This window comes from Neurospora crassa, linkage group IV (assembly GCF_000182925.2).
Source record: "Neurospora crassa OR74A linkage group IV, whole genome shotgun sequence".
Taxonomy (NCBI): Eukaryota; Fungi; Ascomycota; class Sordariomycetes; order Sordariales; family Sordariaceae; genus Neurospora; species Neurospora crassa.
The window spans coordinates 2,556,327-2,579,650 of record NC_026504.1 but is presented as its reverse complement, the minus strand read 5'-3'; the positions used below and the strand labels follow the sequence as shown (position 1 = coordinate 2,579,650).

Genomic DNA, 23,324 nt, shown 5'->3' with positions numbered 1-23,324 from the left:
CAACTTTGTTGCATATATCGGGGAGCCGCCGGGCGAGTTTCCATAACTTCTACATTCTCTTCTTGTCACGACGTCAGTTTGACTAGGCTTTTTCGTAAATACATCATAATTTAAGGATGGATTCCCAGGATTTCCGTGAGGCCGCTGCTACGGCCATTGATGACAGTGAGTTTCGTTACTCCCCCAAATCTCTCTCGTTATCACCACCCAGCGGACATTTCACTAACACCAATACAGTTGCCAGCTATTATGACAACCTTGACGACCGGAATGTTGTGTCTACCGTAGAACCTGGCTACCTTCGGAAGCTTCTGCCATCCGAGGCCCCGGTCGAAGGCGAGGCATGGACCGATATTCACAAAGACATTGAGGGCAAGATCCTCCCCGGTATCACTCACTGGTACGGCGACCTCACCATGTTCATTTTCAATTTTCTCTCTTTCTTATTTCTCACCCAGAACCAAAGACTGACTATACAACCAGGCAACACCCCGGCTTCCATGCCTTCTTCCCCTGCGCCACCAGCTTCCCCTCCATCCTTGGTGAGCTCTACAGCGCCGCCCTCTCCGGCGCCTGCTTCAACTGGATCTGCAGCCCAGCCGTGACCGAGCTCGAGACGATCGTGCTCGACTGGCTGGCCAAGATCCTCGGCCTTCCCGAATGCTACCTGTCCACCGGCCCCACCCGCGGCGGCGGCGTCATCCAGGGCTCCGCCTCCGAGGCCGTTCTGACCGCCATGGTCGCCGCCCGTGACAAGTACCTGCGCGAGACTGTCCCTCTCGAGCAGTTCCCCGAGGGCTCCGAGGCGCGCGAGGACGCCATCGCCCACAAGCGCAGCAAGATGGTGGCGCTCGCCACGACAGCCACCCACTCGTCCACCAAGAAGGCCTCCATCATCCTCGGCGTGCGGTTTCACACCATCGCCGTCCACGCCGACACGGGCTACTCGCTCACCGGGCCAGTGCTGGCCAAGACGCTCGCCGAACTGCGCGCCCGCGGTCTCGAGCCCTTCTTCATGACCGCCACCATGGGAACGACCGACACGTGCGCGGTCGACGACTTCGCGGGTATCGTGTCGACACTCAAATCGGACCCCGTGCACCCAGCCGGTACCCCTGGCGAGTTGTGGGTGCACATTGACGCAGCCTACGCCGGCTCGGCGCTCGTTCTCCCCTCTGTGCGGGAGCAAGTCTCCATCTCGCTGATCGAGAACTTCCACTCGTTCGACATGAACATGCACAAGTGGCTCCTCACAAATTTCGACGCCTCATGCCTCTTCGTGCGTGACCGCAACTGGTTCATCCAAGCCCTCACCATCAACCAGGCCGTGTACGGCAACAAGGCGTCCGAGGGCGGGCTGGTGACGGACTACCGCGAGTGGCAGATCCCGCTGGGCCGACGCTTCCGGTCCCTCAAGATCTGGTTCGTGCTGCGGAACTACGGCGTCAAGGGCCTGCAGAGTTATATCTCACGCACCCTCAAGCTGGGCGAGGAGTTTGCCGACTCGCTCAAGTCTAGGCCGGATCTGTTTGAGATTTTGACCGGCCCTAACTTTGCGCTGACTGTGTTCAGGGTCGCCGGCAAGGAGCAGGGTAAGAGCGACGAGGAGCTGAATGCGCTTACCAAGGCTGTGTGCGAAAAGATCAACGCTTCCGGCAGGATGTGGGTGACTAGCACGGTGCTGGATGGCAGGTTCGCCATTCGGATGGTGACTAGCGTGAGTACGACTGAGAAGGAGCATGTTGACCGGGCGTGGAAGATTCTGGTTGAGGCGGCGGAGGAGATTGTCAAGGCTTAGAACCAGAGCGTGGATCAATAGACATGGTCGGTGTGCATGGCGTCGGGTAGACAAAAGCATATGAGATCGTAGAGAACCAGTTGAGCGATGCAAGGCATCAACATGACGCTTCCTTCTGATCACGCCACCGAAACCTATCTAAACCCCTCTACTACCAACCGAAGCAGACCGAAATGTAAATAAACATTCGAGTCAGTACATGGTCTAAGTGATAAACCCACTGCAATGCCCATCCCCTACCCCTCTTTGACTCTTCCCAACCGGCCATCGCAGCTCGATCAGAGACGGAACTATATACTCGCGCGCCTCGGCGCCATCGTTCTCCTCAACGCTTTCTTCGCCTCTGTCTCCTCAACCAGAGGCAATACACCCTGCTCCCTCAACTTCTGGAGGAACTCCTGGCCATATTTGTACCCGACCCCATAGATCTCGTCAAATTTGCCAAAATCCAGCGTTCCGTAGTCGTCGATCGGGGGCCGCATGTATATGCATCCGGGCATCGTCTTTGCCCTCTCTAGCTCACCGACACTCGACACATACGCAAGGCGGGCCTGGATCTCTGCCAGCGTGGGCGGGTTGGGTACCGATGAGAATGGGTTCCAGCGGTTGAAGAATGCCCATACACCAGACAGAGAGTCGCCAAAGGCCTGAGGCGTATTATCATCAAGCGAGCCGACGTCAACAGCAAAAATGACGTCCGAACCGAGAGATTTCATACGGGATACAGTCAAATTGTCGATGTAGCCGCCGTCCAAAAGCATGCTGCCTTCGTCACACAGAGGTGGAAGTAAACCCGCCAGGGACATGGACGCTCGGATGTAGCGCCATGCGTAACCACTGGTGTGGAACTCGACTCGGCTTTTGCTGATGTTAGTGGTATTGCAGTAGTATTCCAGCCAGAAATCTTCAATCTGCGTTTTTCCAAAGGTCTTGAAGATGCCGCGGTTGAACTCGTGGCCGGTTGTGTAGGAGGCGGACGGATATGTCAGGTCAAAAGCGAACCTCCACATGCTGGCCATACGTCCAGCGAACTTCTTGGCTAAACCGAAGATGGGAACAACATCTGCATGCCTGGCATACAACCCGCCGATGAAGGCTCCAATTGACGTCCCTCCGACCATGTCAATGGGGATTCCAGCCTCTTCCATCGCTCTGATGATGCCAACATGCGCAATGCCTCTGGCGCCACCACCACCTAGGACCAGACCCACGGACTTGCCGCACAGCCGCCTCGCCAACCGATGGAAGTCTCCCTTGAACGGAGCATCGGGAGAGTAGAAGGGAACATGGCGAACTTTCCTGGAGGTGTACTTCTGAATCTCTGCCTGCAAGATCTGAACCCGCTGCTTGAGGCTTGGCCCGAACCGTTTCGTGGGCGGATGGATAGGCACAGTGTTGGAGGTATATGCCATTTGCACATGGAAGTGGCCTCCATTGATCCACATTCGGTTCTTCAGCCACTGCCTCGTCAGACCAGGGTTGGAGTAGCGCTCTTGGTGAACGAGGACGAGGATTTTTCGGGCCGTTGATTTCATTCCAAGCATGAACCGCTCATACTCTCCGATTTCAGGGGAGCTGTCCGCAAGACCGACAAACAATAAGCAATCAGCTTGCGTAATGCACGTCTGGGTCCATGGCGTGTTGACGTTCGTGTCTATTAAGAGTTAGTTCTCGATTACAATGGTCAAACAAGAAGAACACAACTGGCTTGAGCTTACCAGCTACGTAGACAACGAGTCCGTATTTCTCTTCTAGATCTGCGAGGTACTGGGACAGTTTGAGCTTTCCCATCCTGTTGAATGCGAGTTTCCCGAGGTGATTCAAGATCGCTGCTTGATTTAGACAAGTTGCGCCGTTAGGAGGCCCAACCTGTGACAAGGCGTTCATTAACCTATTGCCAAACTCGACAACAGGAACGCCCGCGGTGACAGGTAAGATTGCCACGGTTCTCAGGTTTAGCGTCGAAGAGCTCTTATAGCTCCGAACCACGTTATCTTTGAGTCCCATGCGTGAAGGATCATCGATAAAGGCCCTCATTCGCGCTGCGATAATTTTGGAAATTTTGATAGTGATGTTGGGATGTTCCTGGGCTAAACTGTTGAAAAGCGTGCGAGGAAATTTGACCAGTTCAGTTTCGCGAATTGCGTGTAGAGTTCCGGTACGTGCGGATTCGGTCAGCACTTCCAGCTCTCCGATACTCTCTCCCTGGCCGAATTCAGCTTTGACGTTCATCCCCCCATCTTTTTGATCTTCAACCAGTCTTAACCGGCCATTGAGGACAAGGTAAATTGCTTCGCTCTCATCACCTTCGCGGAACAAAACCTGGCCAGAGTTGACCTGCACCCACTCGAGGGCAAAGTCGATGTGCAGAAGCAGACGCGGCAGTAACTCCGTAAGCCGCTTGGCCATAGTAAGCATAACGATGGGATAACGGTCAACGATCCTGTCAATAGAGGCAAGTGGAAGAAAGCCGACACAGACATCCGTTCTCGCAACAACATCGATAAACGATCTGTAGGAGGAAATGGTACCAACATAACCAGCAAGTCCACCCGGTTTGATCAGAGCCACGCTCCTTCGACCTTGTTTGCCTTTCTTCTGCTCAGCACCAAAGTTGTTGTTCATGTTCGGTTCAGGAAAGCGTGACGAATTGGCCCCAAAGGCGTCGGCACCAGTTGCTGAGTCATGGCCATGGTCTACCTTGGCTGAGGACTGGAGGAGGTCGTGTGATGAATCGTCGCCCGGAACACAAATGTCGAGGAAACCATCAATAACATAATAGAGACCAGGATTTCTCTCACCTTGCTCCACCAAGACAGAGCCCTTAGGAAAGAAGACGATCTCAACCTCGTCCTTCATATCGTGTGCGAGTAGTTGAGGATTGGGAACTGGTGACGATGAGCTAAATCCACAAGAGGTAACTGACTCCGTGTCGTTGTCGAACGGGTCGAAGGCATCCATGAAGCCAAAAGCAGTGTGGCCGGGACCACCCCTCGAACGTCGCTGGTCCGTAGGAACAAATCTTGGGGAAGCTTGCGTCGAATCCGGATTGACACTTCCGTTACCGGTCAGGCCAATGGCCCTGAACATGCATTCGAGCACCGACTCTCGGAACATGTCGTCTTCATCAAGGGCTTCCCTCGTGTCAAGAGAGACATGTGCGTTTCGAGGAGTAGAGAAGGGACTGAGATTTCGCTGTGGTCGAGGAGATGTAGCGTCTCGCGCTAGATCAAGCTGCGATGCCGGCCCAGACTTCAACTGTTGCGTATTCGTGAGCAAGTCGCCGGGGCTAGGCATGTCGGGCGATGGGCGTTCTCGACGTGTTCCGAATGCAGGGGTCGCCGTGACGATGCTCTGCCGCCTTTTCGAATATGCCTGCAATGCCACTTCTTTCCGAAGGGAGGCAGCCGAACGACGTCGGCGGGCGGCATGCGCATTGTGAAGAGCAATGCCCTTTTCGACCTCCTTCTCTCCAATTCTTTCCCTTTCCCGCTTGAACTTTTCCTTGAGTCTATCCAAAGCGTCTCCTCTGAGATGATTAGGGAGTTGCCGAACTGTATGCTTCAAGATGTTGCGCTCCATCTGCAATACTTCGCCGCTCAAGCCAAGGTAGTTGTAAGCAGTGGCAAGTGTCACTCTTTGAAACCTCGAAAGGATGACATGAACGATGTGCGCAGTGGCCTTGGGATATATCTTGATCAGACGCCTGAAGGCGCTGGCGGGGATAATGGCTATGGTAGTGTCCACTGTCGCTCTCGCAATAATATCTGGATGGGCTGAAGTGGTATTGAGCCTCTTCGGTACCGGCCGGCGGGGTACAGCAGGACGAGTGTTCACGAGAGAAAGTGATGGTATCCTCGAAGAATCATGAGCTAGGGGAGACATTGTTAGAGACTCAGCCGAAGCCATCCCACGTTGCATAACGTGGTTGTCGGACAATGGGGTACCTGGGATGGACGGGAGGGTATCGTTCGACTGCTGGAAGTTGGCGTTCATAGGATAACCAGGCATAGCGGTGCCAGGAGCGGAAGGCGTTGGGTCGGGGCTGTCGTCGTCGTCGGTGTCATGCATTTGGATATCTTCAGTGAAGAGTGACATGATAGAGAACAGTGATGACATGGGGGCACCGTTCCGCACTTCGGTCAGAAGCTGGTAGCGCTGGCGACCCGGAGCAAAGCCTTCCTCATCGTCGCTCTCGAACGAAGGGCCACTGCTTGAGCGTCGACCATCTCTGGCGGATTTAACAAAGATCTCCACCATACCGTCGACCACAAGACAGAATCCTTGCTCTTCTTCGAGGTTGAGGGTTTCGCCAGCGATCAGCTTCCTCGTTTGCATGCTGCGGGTCAGTTCATGGAAAACCGGCCTTTCCAGATAACCAAAGATTTTGATGGCGCTGAGAAACTCGTCAAAGTAGCTAGCTAGCCCAGACTTTACTCCTTCCTCCTGTGTTTCGGGGAACAGATCAACAGCTGGCTCTTTGCGCTGGGGCTCAGGAGGAAGCCGTGAGTACATGTTTAAGTAGCGATATCTGACTACCCAGGTCACTCCTGCCATCATGAACAACATAATAAGCACACTAAGCATACCGACGGTTAGATCCACCAGCCTTGAGTCCATGTATACAAAATGCGGCTGGCGGATGACTTACAGCGTAGTGGCGTTCATGGTCACCGTCAGACTAGTCGAAAAGATGTTGAACAGAAAGGTGGGTGTAGTGATGGTGGTCAGCTTGATGACAAAGTATAGCACACTCGAGATGCGGTGCAACAGCCAGAGGATGATGGTGAACCATGAAGTCGGGGTGTGTTCGGGAACCACATCGCTAGTAGCTTTCGAGACCGCATCGCTGGCGAGAGCGACGACAGACGAGAGGGCTTCTGTAGGATCGGCGAGGATTGCCGTCGCAGTCGTGGACGTTGTCTCGGAAAGCACCGAGCTCATGGCGTTGCCGAGGTTGCTAAGAGACTCCATTTTCAGAAGCCTGAAGCACCAAGCAAGCAAGCCAAGAGTTACCGGGCGAGCCCGTCGTGTAGATCGGTTCTGACAGAAAGAAGAGAGTGTGTATGTATGTTTTTGTTTTTGTGTTTCCTTTTTTTTATAGGGTTGTAGGTATCGCGGTAGTGTCGCGCCGTCGTCGTGGGGATGGTCGTGAAGAATAGTTGGTGTTCGATCGATCAGCGTGTCTGAACCCCAAAAGTACCGTCGCAACCTGATCAAGACCTATGAGCTGTCCCCTCCCCGATGTGCCTGTGGTTGAAACCCAACTCTTACTACCTGGTCTGCGGTGTCGTCGCTCTGTTCTTTTTCATATCGGTCCAAGTGTTGTCACCCAAGACGGAGACCGTCGAGAAAAGCGAAACGGGTGAGCTCCTCCAAAAGTAACGACATGTGCGGAGGGTTTAGATGAGCCCAGTGTCGTCGGGTGTTGGTCGGCCCTCGGGATTCGTTTGGGTGCCGTGCAAAAGTCGAATCTCCAAGTCGCCGTTGGTGGACAAGCAAGGTTCAGTGATTGAAGCTCCCTAGCTCGACGATGTCCAAGGAAGATTCCAGGCTTATCAGTGACTAACCCCACTGTCGGTTCACGATTGACGTCGTTGTTCCTGCCCACTGAGCTGGCGCTTGGCACAGTGGAGTTCGGGGCAGGTGGAGTAAGTAGAGGTACCTAACCGAGAGCAGGTACCTGCCTTTGCGTACCGTTGTTCCCACCTGGGCTGCTGTGCGCTTCCTTACCTAGGTACCCGACTTACCCCACCTCAAAAAAAAAAGATGGAGCCGCGTCTCACTTGCCGTCACGGTCAGAACGTGAAATTCACCCCTCAATCCGGCGCACCAGCCACAGCCTACTTCGTTCCCTCCCAAAGTGCCCACGCCACTTTTGCAGCCTGTCTGCACGTAATTTTTGGTTGGTACCCGAAAAATACTGCGACGCATCTGGCTAACTTTGAGTGAGTCCTTTGAGCCTCGCTGGACCCTCCGAGAACCCGCTGCCGCAACCAGAACTCGAACTTCCAGAGGACCTTTCCCAGCTGTGGCCACTTGCAGCGAAACTCGGTCAATTTTCTTTCTCGGCCATCAACCCCTCCAGACCATCCACTCGAATTCCATCTCGCCCATTGTCGCGAAGCTCGTCGCCGACATTACCCTCCCCCTTTCAACACCACTAACACCACCACTTATTTCACCGTTTGCCCCGCCCGGGAAAAGGCACCAGTCGCCAACATGTCGCTCTCAAACTGCCGTTTCTATGAGGAGAAGTATCCTGAAATCGACTCGTTCGTTATGGTCAATGTTAAGCAAGTACGATACACTGGGGTCCCGGTGGTGCGCATGCGCATGTGGATGCGTCAGAGCTGACCCCCAGATTAGATTGCCGATATGGGCGCCTACGTCAAGCTTCTCGAGTACGACAACATCGACGGCATGATCCTGCTCTCTGAGCTTTCCAGAAGACGTATTCGTTCCATCCAGAAGTTGATCCGTGTCGGTCGCAACGAGGTCGTCGTCGTTCTCCGTGTCGACAAGGAGAAGGGTTATATCGATTTGTCCAAGCGTCGTGTGTCCCCCGAGGATATCGTTCGTTGCGAGGAGCGTTACAACAAGAGCAAGATCGTCCACTCGATTATGCGCCACGTTGCCGAGAAGACTCTTGTTCCCATCGAGCAGCTTTACGAGACAATAGGATGGCCCCTCAACAAGAAATACGGCCACTCGCTTGATGCCTTCAAGCTTTCGATCACGTACGTCATTCCGGGAAATAGGCGTACAGCTGTGGGACAAAATGGCGGTATTGGACAAGATGCTGACATGGATGTGAAGCAACCCCGACGTCTGGAATGACATCCAGTTCCCCACCGAGGCCGTTGCCGAGGAGCTCAAGACCTACATCAGCAAGCGTTTGACTCCCCAGCCTACCAAGGTCCGTGCCGATGTTGAGGTCACTTGCTTCGGCTACGAGGGTATCGATGCTATCAAGACCGCTCTCCGCACTGCGGAGGCTCGCAACACTGAGGAAACCCAGGTCAAGTGCAGACTTGTGTCCCCTCCCCTTTATGTGTAAGTCTTTGCCAGAAATAGTCTTGCAATGTTGAAGACAGAGTGGAAGCTAATAACTATACACAGCCTTACCAACACCTGCTTGGACAAGAATGCCGGTATTGCCCGCCTTCAGGAGGCCATTCAAGACATGCGGACCAGCATCGAGGCTGCTGGTGGCCACCTTGTGGTGAAGATGGAGCCCAAGGCTGTCACTGAGTCCGATGATGCTGAGCTCCAAGCTCTTATGGAGAAGCGTGAGCGTGAGAACGCTGAGGTCAGCGGCGACGAGAGTGTCAGCGAGTCCGACGACAATATCCCCGAGACCGTCTAAAGCGCCTCTTCATTTTGCAGCCATTCTTAAACGGAGCTATCTTTGCAGGCTCATTGGGATACTCGACACTATTTTGAGGAAAGGTTTAGGGATGCATGTATACAGTTTTTGCGACACAGGGCTGGCGTCTAGGGGATACAAAAGTCCTTCAGGCGGTAGAGGAATCAACCAAAAGATTGCATCAAGCGTATGCCTAATGAATGTGAGCGAGGGACGAGGATTGATGAACACAAGACTTGATATGGATACATAGTCATTTTATGGATGCACTTGCTGTAACTAGGTAGATCTAGGCGTTCAAGGATATGCAGCTACCGGGGCTGATAAGCGATCTCATCGTTTTCTTATCGCCGCCTGCCCGGGCATGTGGCTGCAATTATTGTCTTCTCCATGTTAACACACAAGCTCCGTACTGCTCACTGCCCTGCTCACTGAGCACGTTGAGGCGAACATACGCCCTCTATTTCACAGCAGCATTGCGATTCACAGCAAAGAGTTGCATCGCATTGACATCTTCGGTAGCTCGATAACTCGCTTGGTCGGATAGCGATGGCGGCGCGATGGGGAGCAGGAATTCGGAACGGATTCCTCGGTCAGTTCTCACACTACCTCATTCGCTACGCAACATGGATCCCTCCATTGGTGGTCTTCAACGGCTGGGTTGCCGAGATCACACAAATCAAGGGGCCGTCCATGTATCCTTTCTTCAACCCGCACTACAATGAGTCAACACGTCGGGACATCGTACTGGTCTCTAAGTGGTACCCGGACCGGAACCTCAAGCGCGGCATGATTGTGACCTTTAGGTGAGATCCAAAATCTCATCCTACAGCATCTGGCGTGCCGCATTCGGGGCATTGGTTGGGAACCTGACGACTAACTGTAACCCAGAAACCCACTGAACCCAAAGGGAAAGGTCGTAAAAAGAGTGGTCGGAATAGCAGGCGACGTGATCCGTACCAAGGCGCCTTACCCGCATGAATACGTCCAGGTACCAGAAGGGCACATCTGGGTAGAGGGAGACGGCGACAAGACCAAGGACAGCAACTACTACGGCCCGATATCAGCGTGCTTGGTCACCGGCCGTGTCACGCATATTCTGTCGCCGTGGGATCGATTTGGGCGGGTAAAGTGGTGGGAGCATAACTTGCGACCGGGGATCAAGAAGGCACGCCATCTGCTGGAGTGAGCCATTGCGAATCGATACACACCTTGTTTGCGTGAATGGTTCATATTCACACATGCTGCTTTCTTGGGTGCACACACAGTCCTTGTGGGTTTGTAGACGAGATAAGATGCTCATCGTCAACAAACACCACGGGTGGGAAACGACAAGGGTGGCGGCAGTCAAACAAAGAGGAGGAAACATCAGCAGTTTCAGTGCTGGACCACAGGCCTCTGTTTGTTTACTATTGTCTCAGGGGGGTGCCGAGAGGTCGACTGATGTACAGAATATTCGAGGGGTCCGATGGTTACGTGCGGGTTAACAACACGCACGAGCCACATCGATTGCTGCATGAACCCTGCAACCCGACGGTGCGCCCGAAAAAAGGTGCGGCGCTTTGGCCGGATAAGCCAGTCTTGGCATTCCCAAGGGCGCAAAGGCGGCCGCGAAATTTATCAAAACTTGGATCTTCTCGCATCCATATCTCAGTTAGCCCATGAAGCTTGCGCGCCCTTGCCCGCCGCGGTTCTACAAAAGACTTGGGGGTTCGCCATTGACCATCGCTGCCCGCACCTAAGGCGGCGGAACTCCCTCGCCCTCCCTTCTCCTCCCAAAAGGGCGATGGTGCTTGGCTTCGAGGCAGCCAGTACGCACCCTCTGCACCCTACCGCTTCCACTTCCACTTCCACTTCCACTATTGCGCCGTCGTCGTCACCGTCTTCGCTGTCGCCCACGGCCGTCGCCGACCATGGACTTACACATCAACAGGGCTTTGGGACTATCACCGAAAAGGACTCACCGCGTAATATGACTCCTGACGATGGGGATTTCGAAAGGCGCCCGCCTTTGCTGCAAGTATGTCATGTCTTGTCCTGGGTGGTGAAACTCTGTGCGCCAACTATCGCCAAACCTTAGACTGTCGCTGACCACCATACGGTAGTGCATGCTTGCAGGCGGCTTAGGAGGGACAAGTGGCGACATGCTCATGCACTCGCTCGACACGGTAAAAACTCGACAACAAGGCGACCCGCACATTCCGCCGAGATACACCTCGCTGGGCTCATCATACTACACAATCTTCCGACAAGAAGGCATTCGACGGGGCCTCTACGGCGGCTGGCTCCCCGCCCTTTTGGGGTCATTTCCTGGAACTGTCTTGTTCTTTGGCACCTACGAATATAGCAAGCGGCACATGCTGGACTATGGTGTTCAGCCCCATGTCGCCTACCTGCTCAGCGGTAAGTTGAAGGGGGAAATCTGACAGGCAGAGGCTACCTACGCCTACTGACATGAGCTGCGGTTAGGGTTCCTCGGCGACTTTGCCGCGTCTGTTGTCTACGTACCCTCGGAAGTTCTCAAGACCCGGCTTCAACTTCAAGGCCGCTACAACAATCCTTACTTCGCATCCGGATACAACTACAAGGGCATGACCGATGCCGCCAGGACTATTGTTCGTAGAGAAGGATTCTCGGCCCTCTTCCACGGGTACAAAGCGACTCTTTATCGGGACATGCCCTTTTCCGCCCTGCAGTTCATGTTCTACGAGCAGGCTCAAAGCTGGGCGCACAAGTGGATGGGAAGCCGCGACATTGGGTGGCAGCTGGAACTGTTGACGGGTGCTGCGGCGGGAGGTCTCGCTGGTTCTATTACGTGCCCACTCGATGTTGTCAAGACCAGACTTCAGACCCAGGTCGTTCCGGATCCCACAGCACCGGCGATCGGTACCAGCTCAGCGACAACGCAAGCGTCCACGAAGGACGGAACCATCAAGCCGACCGGCACCACGGAAAGCTCAACACAAAAGCTTCAGAAAAGACTAATATCAACATCGTCACCATCAACTCACACGCCACGACCGGGAGCCGTTACCCTGGACACGTCTTCGGTATTCACGGGGTTGAGGATAATATACCAGACAGAGGGCATTGCCGGATGGTTTAGAGGCGTCGGGCCCCGTGCAGTCTGGACCAGCATCCAAAGCGGCTGCATGCTGTTCCTGTACCAGGCGATTCTGCGTCAGTTAGAGACTCGTATGCCCGGGGAACAGGAACGTACAGAGGTGGCCTAATGCTGCATCTCTGTTTAGCGCAAGATGAGCGTTATTGTATACCACTTTCTAGACGTGTTGGTTGTATTGTATCTGCGATGGAGACGGCGGCAAGGGAACATTTCAAAGAGGCGTTCAGGGAATGGTCGGATTGATGGATAGAGAAGCACAGAGCATTTGTATGAGTATAAGCGACATAGACATAGACCCGAGCCTTTTTTTCACGTTGGGACGGAACATTGGAATACTCTGCTCAGGTCATTGGGGGTGTTTGCCCTGGGGTCCAGTTACGCTGTACATGTGAGAGATAGATCATGTCAAAATACCAACGGATTGCCCAAACTGGACGGCGGGCGGGAGGTTGCGCCTTCAGACGCCCGTCATTCTCTTGGGCCCCGGGACTCGGATGGAGGCTCTGCGGGCATCGTTGAAATTCAGATGCGATTCCTTCGCCAAGGAACCGAAGTCCAACAGAACACGGCATTGAGAGACGCTCGGGGCGTACCAAGATGTGGACCCACCCGGCTAGCGGGGTGCTGCAGTGCAACAGTGCCCACTCCTAGTGTAGCTAGCGGGCTCAGGCGTTCGGGTCGTGCTTCCACTTGATCCTTCCAGTGCTTGTTTCCCGCGGCGCGGCGCGGATCGATTTTTGGAAGTGAAACATTTTTGAGCTCATCCCGCACAAGTGGAAGCTCGAGTTCGGAGCTCACGACAAGCTTCGGCCTCCGACCACCTACCTCTCTACCTCCTCACCAGGGCCCTCCCCCGACGCCCACCGCCCACGCGACTCGAACAGGGCGTTTTTGACCATGATTTGATGAGCGAGATGGAACACGGAAACCCGCGGCCATGTCATCACCACTTCCTGTCCCCTCCAAAGCTGCCTTGACAGCCCTCCGAGGACTTGTCGTGGGAACCTCTTGCACCCTCGCGCTCATTGCCGAAGATCGCCGACGACGAATCAGAAACGCCTTGACCGCAATTGAAAATGGAGAGCGCATCAGACAAGCCAAGAACTACAACACGGGCGGCGCTGCTCTGGCTGTGGCCCTGGAAGAAGAGTCATTGCTGGATGCGGGCGTCTCGCCCTTAGCTCCTGGGCCATACGCTGCGCTACCCACAGAGATCATCCGACAATACGATAGTGCTAGGGCCGCGGAACTGGAACGATTGCAAAGGGGCGAGGATGCCAATGAGTCAATAACAACACAGAGAGAACATAATTCGGGGTCACACCCTTGTGGACATAGCCGAAGAGAAACACCAAGGTCGGTTACACCCAAGAAGCGGACCCTCACAGGGCAGCACCACTTTATTCCACCGGTAGAAGGAACGTCAATCACGCAAACTCGACATATCCATCACAGGTTTTCAAGGAAAGCAGACAACGAAGGGGGAGGACGAAGCTCGCTCGCATTCCCCAGCAATGATCAGATTGTCGCCATGGTTCAGGAAGCTTGCAGAACCAGAGAATTGGGACAAATGGAAAAGGCCGCATCATTAGTCTTTGAAGCGACCAATCAGAACCAAGCACCGGACAACCTGAATGAGGCTTGGATGGAGGCATCTGCTTTACTCTGCCGGACCTACTTGGACATGGAACGAGCTGAGGACGCCGCAAAGATTCTATCTACCGTGTTAGCCCGTGCACCACTTACAGAGGCGCGGTACTTCGACTTCCAACCTGTACGGCTCATAGATTCACTTCTCGCCAAAGCGACACAGGCAAAGACCGGGGAGAACATATGTCCAGCCAAACTCGAGACGGCCATAGGTTTGTTCTTGCCAAAGTTCACCGAAAAGCCGGTGGTCCAGAGTGCCGAATTGCTTGCGGTTGGCAGAGCCTTGCTTGACCATGCTTTTGCCGTGGGGAAATCAACCAGGGCCATTGACGTATATTGGAGGTGTATCTCGGTCTCGGAGAGCCGGTATGACTTTACCTCGTGGGTTATCACCAAACTTCACGACTCTGGCGATTACAAAGCAGCCATTCGACTGTTCCTCGCCAACTACTGCAAGATGAGCCCGAGTGCGCCATCCATCATTCGCATTGCTGGACCGGTAGTGCAATGCGTTGAGAAGGCCCACAATTACAAACCGGCTCAGGTCCTCAAGACTTTGCTGAGCATCGCCTCCGGGAGGTGTCAGCTCAAGACGGAATGGGTTATGAGGCTCCTGACTGCTCACTGGAGACGACATGGCAATTTCGAGGAATTAGAAGCATTCTTCCAGCAACTCCTAGAGTTAGGCTTGAAGGATGTGGTTTACCATCTTGACGGCGTTTATCGTGTCATGACCGAGTTGGCATTAGAAGCTGGGGAAGATCTGAAGGCCGAGTCAATCTTTGCTCAAGCTTCGGCAGAGTTACCACAGCTGGCTTACGACGTACGGTTGCTTGGTATCTTTGCACGATTCAAGGCCAAGCAGCAAGATTGGGAGGGAGTCAGGGAATCATTTATGGCCATGAAGCTGGACTCCAAGCCAGCATTTGATGCGTGCGGTACCGCATTCGTCCCTGTGGTTAAAACCTATGCGGCAAACCACACGGTCCAGGAGACTGATGCCTTCATGAGATCGTATATCACCGAGCTCAAGGTGCCACTTAGCCGGTACCTAGTTACTCTGATGGCCAAGCAGTACGCCTCCATTCGGGATCTTGAATCCTTCGTCGAGTGGCTTGAATACTGTAGCACCGCAGGGTTCCAGGTTGATGCCGCATTCACAAATGCCGTGCTTGTTAGCTGCCGAAGAAACTGGAACGTTCCATTTCGAGACCTTCGGACGCTATTCCGCAAACTTAGGGAATTGAACCCCAACTTTGTCGATAGGCACACGGAACGCGTCATGATGGATGCAGCACTCTCATCGGACAACAAGCTTGAGGGAGGATTTGCTCGCGGGCGCGTCCTCTCGTTACGCATAAATCCCAACTTGGGTCCTATCAGGGGCAAAAGTGACACCGAACATGAGGTCACTCTGGCGATGAAGGAGGCGCTGAGCTACAGGCACCCAGCCCAAGCACTCAGCATCTACAAGCGAGCCCTCCATCTCGGCATGCCCTTCTCCGAGTGCGCTTTAAAGCTGGCAGTTAACGCACAGCTAAAACTAGAGAACAGGCCCTACAAAAAGACATACGACCTTGTCCTGAAAGCCCAGGATCAAGGCAATAACGTCGATGCCATTCTCAATTACCTCCTCGGTCTTCAACTCGCCGACCTTGCTGCAAAAGGCGGCGAAATCAGGAGCATCGTCCAAACAGCCATCGACCGGATCAAAGAAGTCGGCCTCAAGATAGCCGACACTTTTCTTCATCGTGCTGCGTTGATCTGCCTAAGTTCCGGTCACTTTGAAGGCGCGCATCACTACGCTCTCATGGCCGCCGAGTCCAACAACCACGCAGAGCCATGCTACAACTTGGACAACTTCCGCATCATGCTTTACTCCTTTTCCGGCCTGCTCAACATCGACGGCATCCGCCACGTGCTGGCCAAGGCCATGTCTAGCAACTACAAGGAGCACACGGGCTGCCTTAAGGCGCTCAAGCGGGCACGGGAGATGGTGATGGAAGCGCGCCTCAACGACGCCAAGCCGCAGCAACGACACGACGCCTATGATATCTTGAGCGAGGGTATCGACAAGATCGTCGAATCGCGCCAGCGGTTGCAGTCGCAGCGCGTCAGGCTGGGGACGGAGTCGGTCCGGATCATGCGACAGGCGGCGCTGGATGCTGGCGGTGCCCCGGTTGACTTTGCCGAGATCCCATGGTTGAGCAGCAGCAAACCTCAAATCAGGCAAAACGATGATGCGGAGCTAGCCTTTGAGGAGGAGTTCCGGAGGCAGCAGCAGGAGGAGAAGGAGGAGGAGGAAAAGGAGGGTAGGACTGTCTTTGACGAGTTTTTGGTTTTGGATAGTGCGTTTTCTACTACGGGTGGGCAAATGGCTGGGACTGGGGCTGGACTGGCACGACCTGTGCCGGCGGCGTGAAGGGATCATGGGAAGACGTGGAGAGGAACATACATAGCATACCTAGCATACCTACGTACATATTGCATATGGGTTAATTGGACAGCACAACAGTCCTTTTCGGTGGTTTATAAATGGACGTCTCAATTTACCTTGGCATACTGCTCATGACATGTGTTTATCACACTCGGACAAGTCTGTTGGTAACACATGTGTTTTTTTTTTTTTTTTTTTTTTTTTTTTTCTTTCCTTTCTTGAACACTTACATAACGCGCAAAATGTCGTCCGGTTGGACAATTGGGCTGGACGTAGAGGTTGTCATCATCACGCTGCGTTCAACCATGAATCGACTCACATGTCAAGCTGGCGGTCAGGGGCAGAAAGGGGTACCCACGCCATGTGGTTCGTGCGCTAAGCCATTGGCTGAGCATGATTGGTTGGACGTTTACGGTGTTTCCCGCCATGGGACGATTTGTTGCTCTCCAAAAAGTTGACGGGCACTCTATTGATTATTTTGTGCCATGTACTGCGTACACTACCACCAAATTCCACCCCCCCCCCCCCCCCCCCCCTTTTTCTTCTTAGCTTCTTTGTGATTTTGTTGCCCCGCGTGTTTTTGTTCGTAGTGTAGATCCCCCTCTTACGCGTTGGGTGTTGTGTGTGGGTGTCCTTGTGTGTGTTTCGCGACTCGCCGGGTTCAAAAGTTCGCAGATACCACCTGCCTAGATACTAGTAGGGTCAGGGAAGCCAGCGAGGTGCCCGTAGCAACAAGAAGACCTAAACTAGCTAAAAAAAAATAGAATAGGGGTTCTTTTTTATCGATCCCGACAACGCCATATCTGCCCACGCGATCGTTCGATCATCGGCCTCGACCCATTCGCTACTCGAATATTTACGAAGCTACACCAAACACTTGCCTATTTCGCCGAACTACCACCCATAGAAGCCTTTCCCTTTCAGCGAAGCCCTGTCGGAATCTCTACTGCGAGAAAAACACTTATTTCCAAAGCTGTCCTCGACGTGTCTGCTTCCTGGTTGCTGCCCGCTGTGCTTATCGCAAGCTACGTAGTATTACTGCCACTTTCTGGACCCCACACGGAGCGAGGATCGTTTACAAACAGTTCGGGAACCTTAACGACCCGATCTATACCGACACGTCAAGCACTTGACAACCACACAAACGAATACACCAAAAAACCCCCATTTTCCCGATGACGATCGAAGCTGACTCCGCCGAGGTCCGCAATGCGCAGCGGCGAGAGAAGTTCCACGAGGCCGATGTGGTAGTAGTAGGCGCCGGCGTCTTTGGTTGCGCGGCCGCGTACGCGCTTGCCAACCAGGGCCGGAGCGTGATCCTACTCGAGAGATGGATGCACGAGCCCGACCGGATAGTGGGCGAGTTGCTACAGCCCGGAGGTTTACAAGCGCTGCAGAAGCTCGGGCTGGGCCACTGCGTCGAAGGGATCGATGCCATCACCTGCTACGGATACCACGTCGTCTTCCACGGGGAGGAGGTGGCCATTCCTTACCCGGTGGTGGACGACCAAGGAAAGGTGTACTCTGGCGAAGCGGCCGCACGGGTAGAGTCGACGGCGACGACAACGACAAGCAACGGGACAGCAGGCAAGGCAAATAGCGGGCCCAAGCTACGACGACCCGAAGGCCGATCATTCCACCACGGCCGCTTCATCAGCCAACTCCGCAAGGCCTGCGCCGGCCACCCCAACATCACCATCTTCGAAACAACCGTGACCTCGGTCATCCGGGGCTCGCACTCCAACCAAGTCCTCGGCGTCGAGACCCTCACCACCACTGACCGCGACACCGGCGAAAAACAGCCTGACTTCTTCTTTGGCCAACTAACCCTCATCGCCGACGGCTACGACTCCAAATTCCGCAAACAGCTCCTGCCTTCCGGCCCCGACACCACCCCTGTCGTGCGCTCCAAGTTCTACGCCCTCGAACTCATCGACTGCCCGTTCCCCCCTTCCGGCTACGGGCACGTCGTCATCGGCAAAACCTCGCCCATTCTATTGTATCAGATCGGCACGCACGAAACCCGTGCCCTCATCGACGTCCCGCTCGACCTCCCTGCCGCTTCGGCAGCCAACGGCGGCGTAAGGGGATACATCGAGAACACCGTCGTGCCCACTCTCCCTTCCTCCGTCCGCCCTTCGGTCCTCGCCGCCCTAAAAGACGGCAAGATCCCCCGCTCCATGCCCAACTCTTATCTCCCCGCTTCAGGGAAAGCCAACACGGCCCGCACCCCCGGCGTTCTGCTGCTAGGAGATGCGTACAACATGCGCCACCCCTTGACGGGGGGCGGCATGACCGTCGCCTTTTCCGATGTGGTCCTTTTGGCGTCCCTTTTGCATCCCGATCGGGTACCCAACCTCGCTGACTCGGCTGCTATCGAAACCGCCATGAAGGAATTCCACTGGCGTCGCAAGGCGTGGACGAGTATCATCAACACCCTGGCCCAGGCGCTGTATTCGCTTTTTGCGGCCAACGATTGGCAGCTTGATGCCTTGAGGAAGGGCTGCTTCCGGTACTTCCAGATGGGAGGCGCAAAGACGGATGAACCCGTGGCGTTGATGGGCGGACTTTTGCAACGGCCCGTGGTGCTGGCGAGACATTTCTTCACGGTGGCGTTTGTGGCCATCTGGTTGCATATGTGTGAGCGGGTGGGCAGTGTGTGGGGATTGTGGAGGGCGCCGTTGGTGTTGGTTGAAGCGGTCTTGATTCTTTGGAAGGCGTGTGTGGTGTTTTTGCCGACGATTTGGAAGGAGGCTAATTGAGAATGGGGAAGGGAAATGCTCAAGGGGGGGTCTAATGGCTGATGATGGACGACAGATGTGGAAGAAAGGAACGAAGCGCTTTATTAAAAGAGCTGAGCTCTATGAAGAAACGGAAAGTGATGAGACTTTGAAAAAAAAGAAGGATGACCTGCAGGTGTTTGGACAGACCAAACCCCCTTTTATGGGGCACAGGGTCCTGTTGCAGTGTATAGTTACCTTTGCCAAGATATAGTAGGAATAATTATCAGGTACAATAATGCTAATGGCTGGAAGAAGAAGAGCAATGGTCTCGGGTTTTTGTCAGTGACAACTCAGGAAGCGTAGGCGATGACCGAAGTCAAAGGCTCTTCAGACAGGGAACGATGACGCTCATGAGCGTCTCGAAGGGATAATGTGTAGATTTCAGTTTGTGTAAACTATCGTCACCGAAGGACAAAGTAAGGCAAATATCTTTATACCCTTACTGTGTACTGTCAAGATCCATCCCCTATCCATCCACAAGATGTTTGTTGCCCCCATTCATGCAAAGTCCCACTCATCTCCCAAATATACATCCAACAGATGTATTTAACTCTTCCAAAGACGCTCCAGAGAAAGTACGATGGCCTCCTCCGTATCTGATACGTTGTCCTACACCATATCATAATCCGAGTCCGCCCCCACCGTCGAGCTCCCATCATCCGAACCATCCAGATCTTTCAACCCACCATCTTCATCATCTTCCAACATGAAGTTATCGGTATCCGAATACCCACCTCCATTATTATTATTATTATTACCTCCCGCGCCTCTTTCTCCTGCTGCTATCATACCGCCTTGCTTCGACGAAGAAGACGTATCACCACTCTCACTCCTTCCGGTAGTAGTGACATCATTACCGTCCACATATCTAGCCAACGCCCTTCCCACCGCTTGATGCTCCGCCGGCTGCGTATACATGGCATCCGCATACTCGCCATCTTCCCTCGAATTAAGGTGGAAATCCTCCGATGATGTCTCCGAAGGTACCGCAACAACCCGATGGCGATTCGGCCCACCGGGGTCTAGGTTGAGTCGTCCAAGTCCACTTCCCAGTCCCGTACTACTCGCCGTCGTCGTCGTCGTTACCACGCTTTGTTCGACATCCATGCTAGGCACTGTAGCCGTTTCCGTCGTAGTTTGCGCAGTACGGGCACTGATGATTTCGAACCTGTCAAGATTATCGCCCAGCTCGGACACACCGTAAATCGAACCACCAATTCTGTCATCGTCGTCCATCATTATCGTGTCATCGCCATCACCGTTGCGGGTGCCTGTCCCGGCAGTCCTCGTACCCGTAGTCGGAATCGTATACCCTGTATGATACGCCGGTCCCGGCTCACTCGGTCCCATTTCGGCAGGGGGAATGGAATTTTGAAACACGCCGCCCGACCCATCGTCGAGACCGCCGGCCCAGATAGGCAGGAAATCCATTTCAGGGGAGGTCAGGCTGGGTAAGAGTAAGTGGTCCGATAAAAAGAATTGGAAGGGCTCTTCGTTGTATCCCTTCCCCAAGACGCGGTCGCAAAGAGAGCTGAGGGCGCCATAGACTTCGCTCTCGAATTGGTGGATGTTGAACTCGTTCGGACGCTTCGAACTGTGGTGTGGATGATATTCCCCCTTTTCAGGATTCGGTTGGAAATCGGGGTGGGGAAGGTTGGCGGCTTCCCAGAGGGAGGTATACTTATCGACGTAAGTTCGGATTGTACAGCCGTTGTAGGTAGAGAGGCTGAGGGGGCCGTGGCCGGACAGTTTTGGCAAGCTCTGGTGGTGAAGACTCTCCCAGAAGAAAGGAGTGAGGGCGCGCTGGGTGTGGCTAAGGTTGGCGTACAAGTCCCTGAGGGAGTGGCGCTCGTGGAGGGGTATATAATGGCTGCGCTGGGCTGCGATGAGGGTGGCAAGACGGCCAGAAGGGGCGTGTTCCCGGAGATATCTTTGAATATCATTGTGGAAGATGCCGACAAGGGCCTGGAGGAGATTTTCGTGGGCAGTCTTGAGCTCGTCGCTTCCCTGTTCGTGAATGATCATGCCTTGCTTTTTCAAGAGATCCCATTCCTCGAGACCGGTTCCAATACGGTCGAAGACGGTGTTGGAGCGAAGCATCTCGAGCAGGCCGATGATCCGTTCAGAAAAGGTGCGACTGGCATATTCGACAGGGTCCGATGGTAAGTCGCCGTAATCGTCTCTTCTTCGTTGGGCCCAAGTAAGGGCCGAACGTTTCGGGGAGGGGTCCGGCGCCGCATAGTCGACGGCGAGTTCGCTCACGAGGATTCTGAAGGCGGCGACGAGAACACTGGGGATTTTAAGAGCAAGCGCGAGCTGGAAGGATCTCTCGGGGCAGATTTCAACGAACTTTGTGTTCGGCGGGGCGATGAGCCACTGTGTCACTGGATCAACCTAGACGGCGATGTGTTAGTATGGCATCCAAATCATCAGAAGGGAGACATTGTGAATGTGGGAGTTACTTACAACTACCTGGGGTATCTCCAGGTGTATTGCCACTTGGGCGACTGTCCACATGCGTGCAGCAGAGTTGAGAAGAAGACCGTTCCCGTTGATAGCATGAAGCACCCTCATAATGGCCACTCGGTGCCGTATTCCGCAGTAGTCTGGGATCCTTCGGAACGTAGGAAAATAAGAGGAATGTTCTCCGTCCTCCGGGTCCACGTCAACGATACCCGGGACATGCTTTGGTTTCCACTCGGATCTATCCATGGAGCCTGCAAAGTAGCTTGTGAGAAGTTGATCTAAATATCAAGTGTAAGGGGGCCTGGACTCACAGAACTGCAGGAGACCCCTGCACGCATCATCATGGCCGAGGGCAAGCATGGCACTTACCGACCTGCTAGCTAGGGGTCTCTTGTCCCAAATGCTCAACAGGTGCCCGGTCTCCAGGATTTCCTCTGGGCAGTAATGTCCGGCCAGAAACCATAGCTTGACCATCTTTGGGAGCCAAAGGGCAGCAGTGAGGTCGGCCAGCTCTGAGCCCTCAGTTGGGGGTGTGAAGTCGAGCACGTAGTCGATCCCAGGAGGCAATGTCTCCATTCCTAGTTGGCGGCGCATGCGTTCCTGTCGTTTGGGCTTGAACATGGCGTTTATCTTGCTTGAGTTGAGACCGGCAAGTGTTGGGAAGCTCATTCTGAGCCACAATGTCCGCCATGGATTCCCATTGCAAGCAATGGCGTCCGAGTTCTTGGGAAAGGTAACAGCTGCAAGAACATTGCCCTCTCCTACCTCTGCCGTTGTGCTCATAAGAACGTTTAGCTCGTCAAAGTGATGCTTGATAGCATTCTCGACGGACAAGTCAAGGGGAGAGGGTGATGCAGGCGGGTCAAGATCAGGAGGCAGAGAAGACCACTGCATGATGGCGAGCTGACGAGGGACAGAAATAAAGATTGGATAAATTAAGCAAAAGATCCTAAGCTGGCAATGATCACAGGACGGCGAGATGGAGAGTGGGTTGTTGGAACAGGCCACAACCGGAAGAAAACGAGAGGGAAGTCAAATTGACGTATGCGCCAGGCCGATAAGACGGAGCTTGTGGCTAGATGAAGTTACTCATGGAAGAGTGACGGTGAACAAGATGAGGAGTACGAATGCTTTGCGTTCGATTCAAGAGTAGATGAGCCAAATCTCAGGGCTTCAATCATATGTAAACAAAGAAGAGTTGACATGGATGGACGAGAATGGTAGAGACAGAGGTAGGGCAGCAGTTGCCTGCGGTGGGGTTGTCTGGCACAGCAGCGAATGACAGCGCAAACCAGTGAACCGGGTAGCTACCTAGCTGGCGTCAATTGATGACTCTTTTGAGCTGTTCGTAAGAGGCCGCGTTGCCTTCTGCTTGAATGGATCATGTCAGCTTCATTCAAGCAATGGAAGAACCTCACTGGTTGCCTGGTGTTACCTCGTTGTTGGTGTGGAGGGGTAGGCAGCCATGAAGCCAGAGGGATTGATTGTCGGAACCGGCAAGCCATATCCCCGGCCCGCGAATGGGATATCAACCTAAAGACCGCTGCTGGGTTCCGTCTGTAATTGCAGTTTGAAGAAAACTCAGGGCCATTACATATCCACGTCAGAGGCCTACCTCTAGGCACCTGTCGATATAGAGTATCGCTTGGCGCTTCCTATTAATCACTGTAAGTCCAGACATACCCCATGGTGTTGAC

General features: G+C 54.0%; 8 protein-coding genes across 8 annotated transcripts; 6 read left to right on the top strand and 2 right to left on the bottom strand.

Annotated features, from left to right (window-relative positions):
- Window positions 1–2,712, top strand: NCU08275 (aromatic-L-amino-acid decarboxylase). The gene is made up of 3 exons (XM_956810.3): window positions 1–165; window positions 238–400; window positions 484–2,712. Exons 1-3 carry the CDS (start codon window positions 117–119, stop codon window positions 1,796–1,798), a joined length of 1,527 nt encoding a protein of 508 aa, XP_961903.1. The 5' UTR covers window positions 1–116; the 3' UTR covers window positions 1,799–2,712.
- NCU08276 (hypothetical protein) lies at window positions 1,842–7,298 on the bottom strand. Its single transcript, XM_956811.3, has 3 exons — window positions 6,450–7,298; window positions 3,517–6,377; window positions 1,842–3,452 (listed from the first exon to the last, which is right to left on the bottom strand). Exons 1-3 carry the CDS (start codon window positions 6,770–6,772, stop codon window positions 2,089–2,091), a joined length of 4,548 nt encoding a protein of 1,515 aa, XP_961904.3. The 5' UTR covers window positions 6,773–7,298; the 3' UTR covers window positions 1,842–2,088.
- Window positions 7,299–7,583: 285 nt separating this feature from the next.
- NCU08277 (eukaryotic translation initiation factor 2 alpha subunit) lies at window positions 7,584–9,558 on the top strand. The gene is made up of 4 exons (XM_956812.2): window positions 7,584–8,098; window positions 8,168–8,538; window positions 8,618–8,854; window positions 8,921–9,558. Exons 1-4 carry the CDS (start codon window positions 8,021–8,023, stop codon window positions 9,165–9,167), a joined length of 933 nt encoding a protein of 310 aa, XP_961905.1. The 5' UTR covers window positions 7,584–8,020; the 3' UTR covers window positions 9,168–9,558.
- Window positions 9,559–9,716: 158 nt separating this feature from the next.
- On the top strand, window positions 9,717–10,356 carry NCU16791 (mitochondrial inner membrane protease subunit 2; the record flags this gene model as incomplete). The annotated part of the gene is made up of 2 exons (XM_011396092.1): window positions 9,717–9,973; window positions 10,059–10,356. The coding sequence occupies 2 exons, from the start codon at window positions 9,717–9,719 to the stop codon at window positions 10,354–10,356; spliced, it is 555 nt and encodes a 184-aa protein (XP_011394394.1).
- Window positions 10,357–11,311: 955 nt separating this feature from the next.
- NCU08278 (mitochondrial carrier protein) lies at window positions 11,312–12,400 on the top strand (the record flags this gene model as incomplete). Its single annotated transcript, XM_956813.2, has 2 exons — window positions 11,312–11,570; window positions 11,637–12,400. The coding sequence occupies 2 exons, from the start codon at window positions 11,312–11,314 to the stop codon at window positions 12,398–12,400; spliced, it is 1,023 nt and encodes a 340-aa protein (XP_961906.2).
- A 606-nt stretch (window positions 12,401–13,006) lies between these two features.
- On the top strand, window positions 13,007–16,499 carry NCU08279 (hypothetical protein). The gene has a single exon (XM_956814.3). It carries the CDS (start codon window positions 13,229–13,231, stop codon window positions 16,361–16,363), a length of 3,135 nt encoding a protein of 1,044 aa, XP_961907.3. The 5' UTR covers window positions 13,007–13,228; the 3' UTR covers window positions 16,364–16,499.
- A 482-nt stretch (window positions 16,500–16,981) lies between these two features.
- On the top strand, window positions 16,982–19,455 carry NCU08280 (squalene epoxidase). The gene has a single exon (XM_956713.3). It carries the CDS (start codon window positions 17,554–17,556, stop codon window positions 19,138–19,140), a length of 1,587 nt encoding a protein of 528 aa, XP_961806.1. The 5' UTR covers window positions 16,982–17,553; the 3' UTR covers window positions 19,141–19,455.
- Window positions 19,456–19,480: 25 nt separating this feature from the next.
- On the bottom strand, window positions 19,481–23,234 carry NCU08281 (hypothetical protein). The gene is made up of 4 exons (XM_956714.3): window positions 23,063–23,234; window positions 21,939–22,998; window positions 21,628–21,878; window positions 19,481–21,555 (listed from the first exon to the last, which is right to left on the bottom strand). The coding sequence occupies exons 2-4, from the start codon at window positions 22,519–22,521 to the stop codon at window positions 19,771–19,773; spliced, it is 2,619 nt and encodes an 872-aa protein (XP_961807.3). The 5' UTR covers window positions 22,522–22,998; window positions 23,063–23,234; the 3' UTR covers window positions 19,481–19,770.
- Window positions 23,235–23,324: the final 90 nt, after the last annotated feature.

Bases quoted from the DNA above. Each gene is read 5' to 3' on its own strand.
- NCU08275 (XM_956810.3), top strand. From the start codon at position 117: ATGGATTCCCAGGATTTCCGTGAGGCCGCTGCTACGGCCATTGATGAC. The intron at 166-237 runs GTGAGTTTCGTT...ACACCAATACAG, and splicing joins TGCTACGGCCATTGATGACA to TTGCCAGCTATTATGACAAC. The intron at 401-483 runs GTACGGCGACCT...CTATACAACCAG, and splicing joins CTCCCCGGTATCACTCACTG to GCAACACCCCGGCTTCCATG.
- NCU08276 (XM_956811.3), bottom strand. From the start codon at position 6,772: ATGGAGTCTCTTAGCAACCTCGGCAACGCCATGAGCTCGGTGCTTTCC. The intron at 6,378-6,449 runs GTAAGTCATCCG...CGGTATGCTTAG, and splicing joins ACCATGAACGCCACTACGCT to TGTGCTTATTATGTTGTTCA. The intron at 3,453-3,516 runs GTAAGCTCAAGC...AACTCTTAATAG, and splicing joins ACTCGTTGTCTACGTAGCTG to ACACGAACGTCAACACGCCA.
- NCU08277 (XM_956812.2), top strand. From the start codon at position 8,021: ATGTCGCTCTCAAACTGCCGTTTCTATGAGGAGAAGTATCCTGAAATC. The intron at 8,539-8,617 runs GTACGTCATTCC...ATGGATGTGAAG, and splicing joins GCCTTCAAGCTTTCGATCAC to CAACCCCGACGTCTGGAATG. The intron at 8,855-8,920 runs GTAAGTCTTTGC...AACTATACACAG, and splicing joins GTGTCCCCTCCCCTTTATGT to CCTTACCAACACCTGCTTGG.
- NCU08279 (XM_956814.3), top strand. From the start codon at position 13,229: ATGTCATCACCACTTCCTGTCCCCTCCAAAGCTGCCTTGACAGCCCTC.
- NCU08280 (XM_956713.3), top strand. From the start codon at position 17,554: ATGACGATCGAAGCTGACTCCGCCGAGGTCCGCAATGCGCAGCGGCGA.
- NCU08281 (XM_956714.3), bottom strand. From the start codon at position 22,521: ATGCAGTGGTCTTCTCTGCCTCCTGATCTTGACCCGCCTGCATCACCC. The intron at 21,879-21,938 runs GTGAGTCCAGGC...GCTACTTTGCAG, and splicing joins CAGGGGTCTCCTGCAGTTCT to GCTCCATGGATAGATCCGAG. The intron at 21,556-21,627 runs GTAAGTAACTCC...ATCGCCGTCTAG, and splicing joins TGGAGATACCCCAGGTAGTT to GTTGATCCAGTGACACAGTG.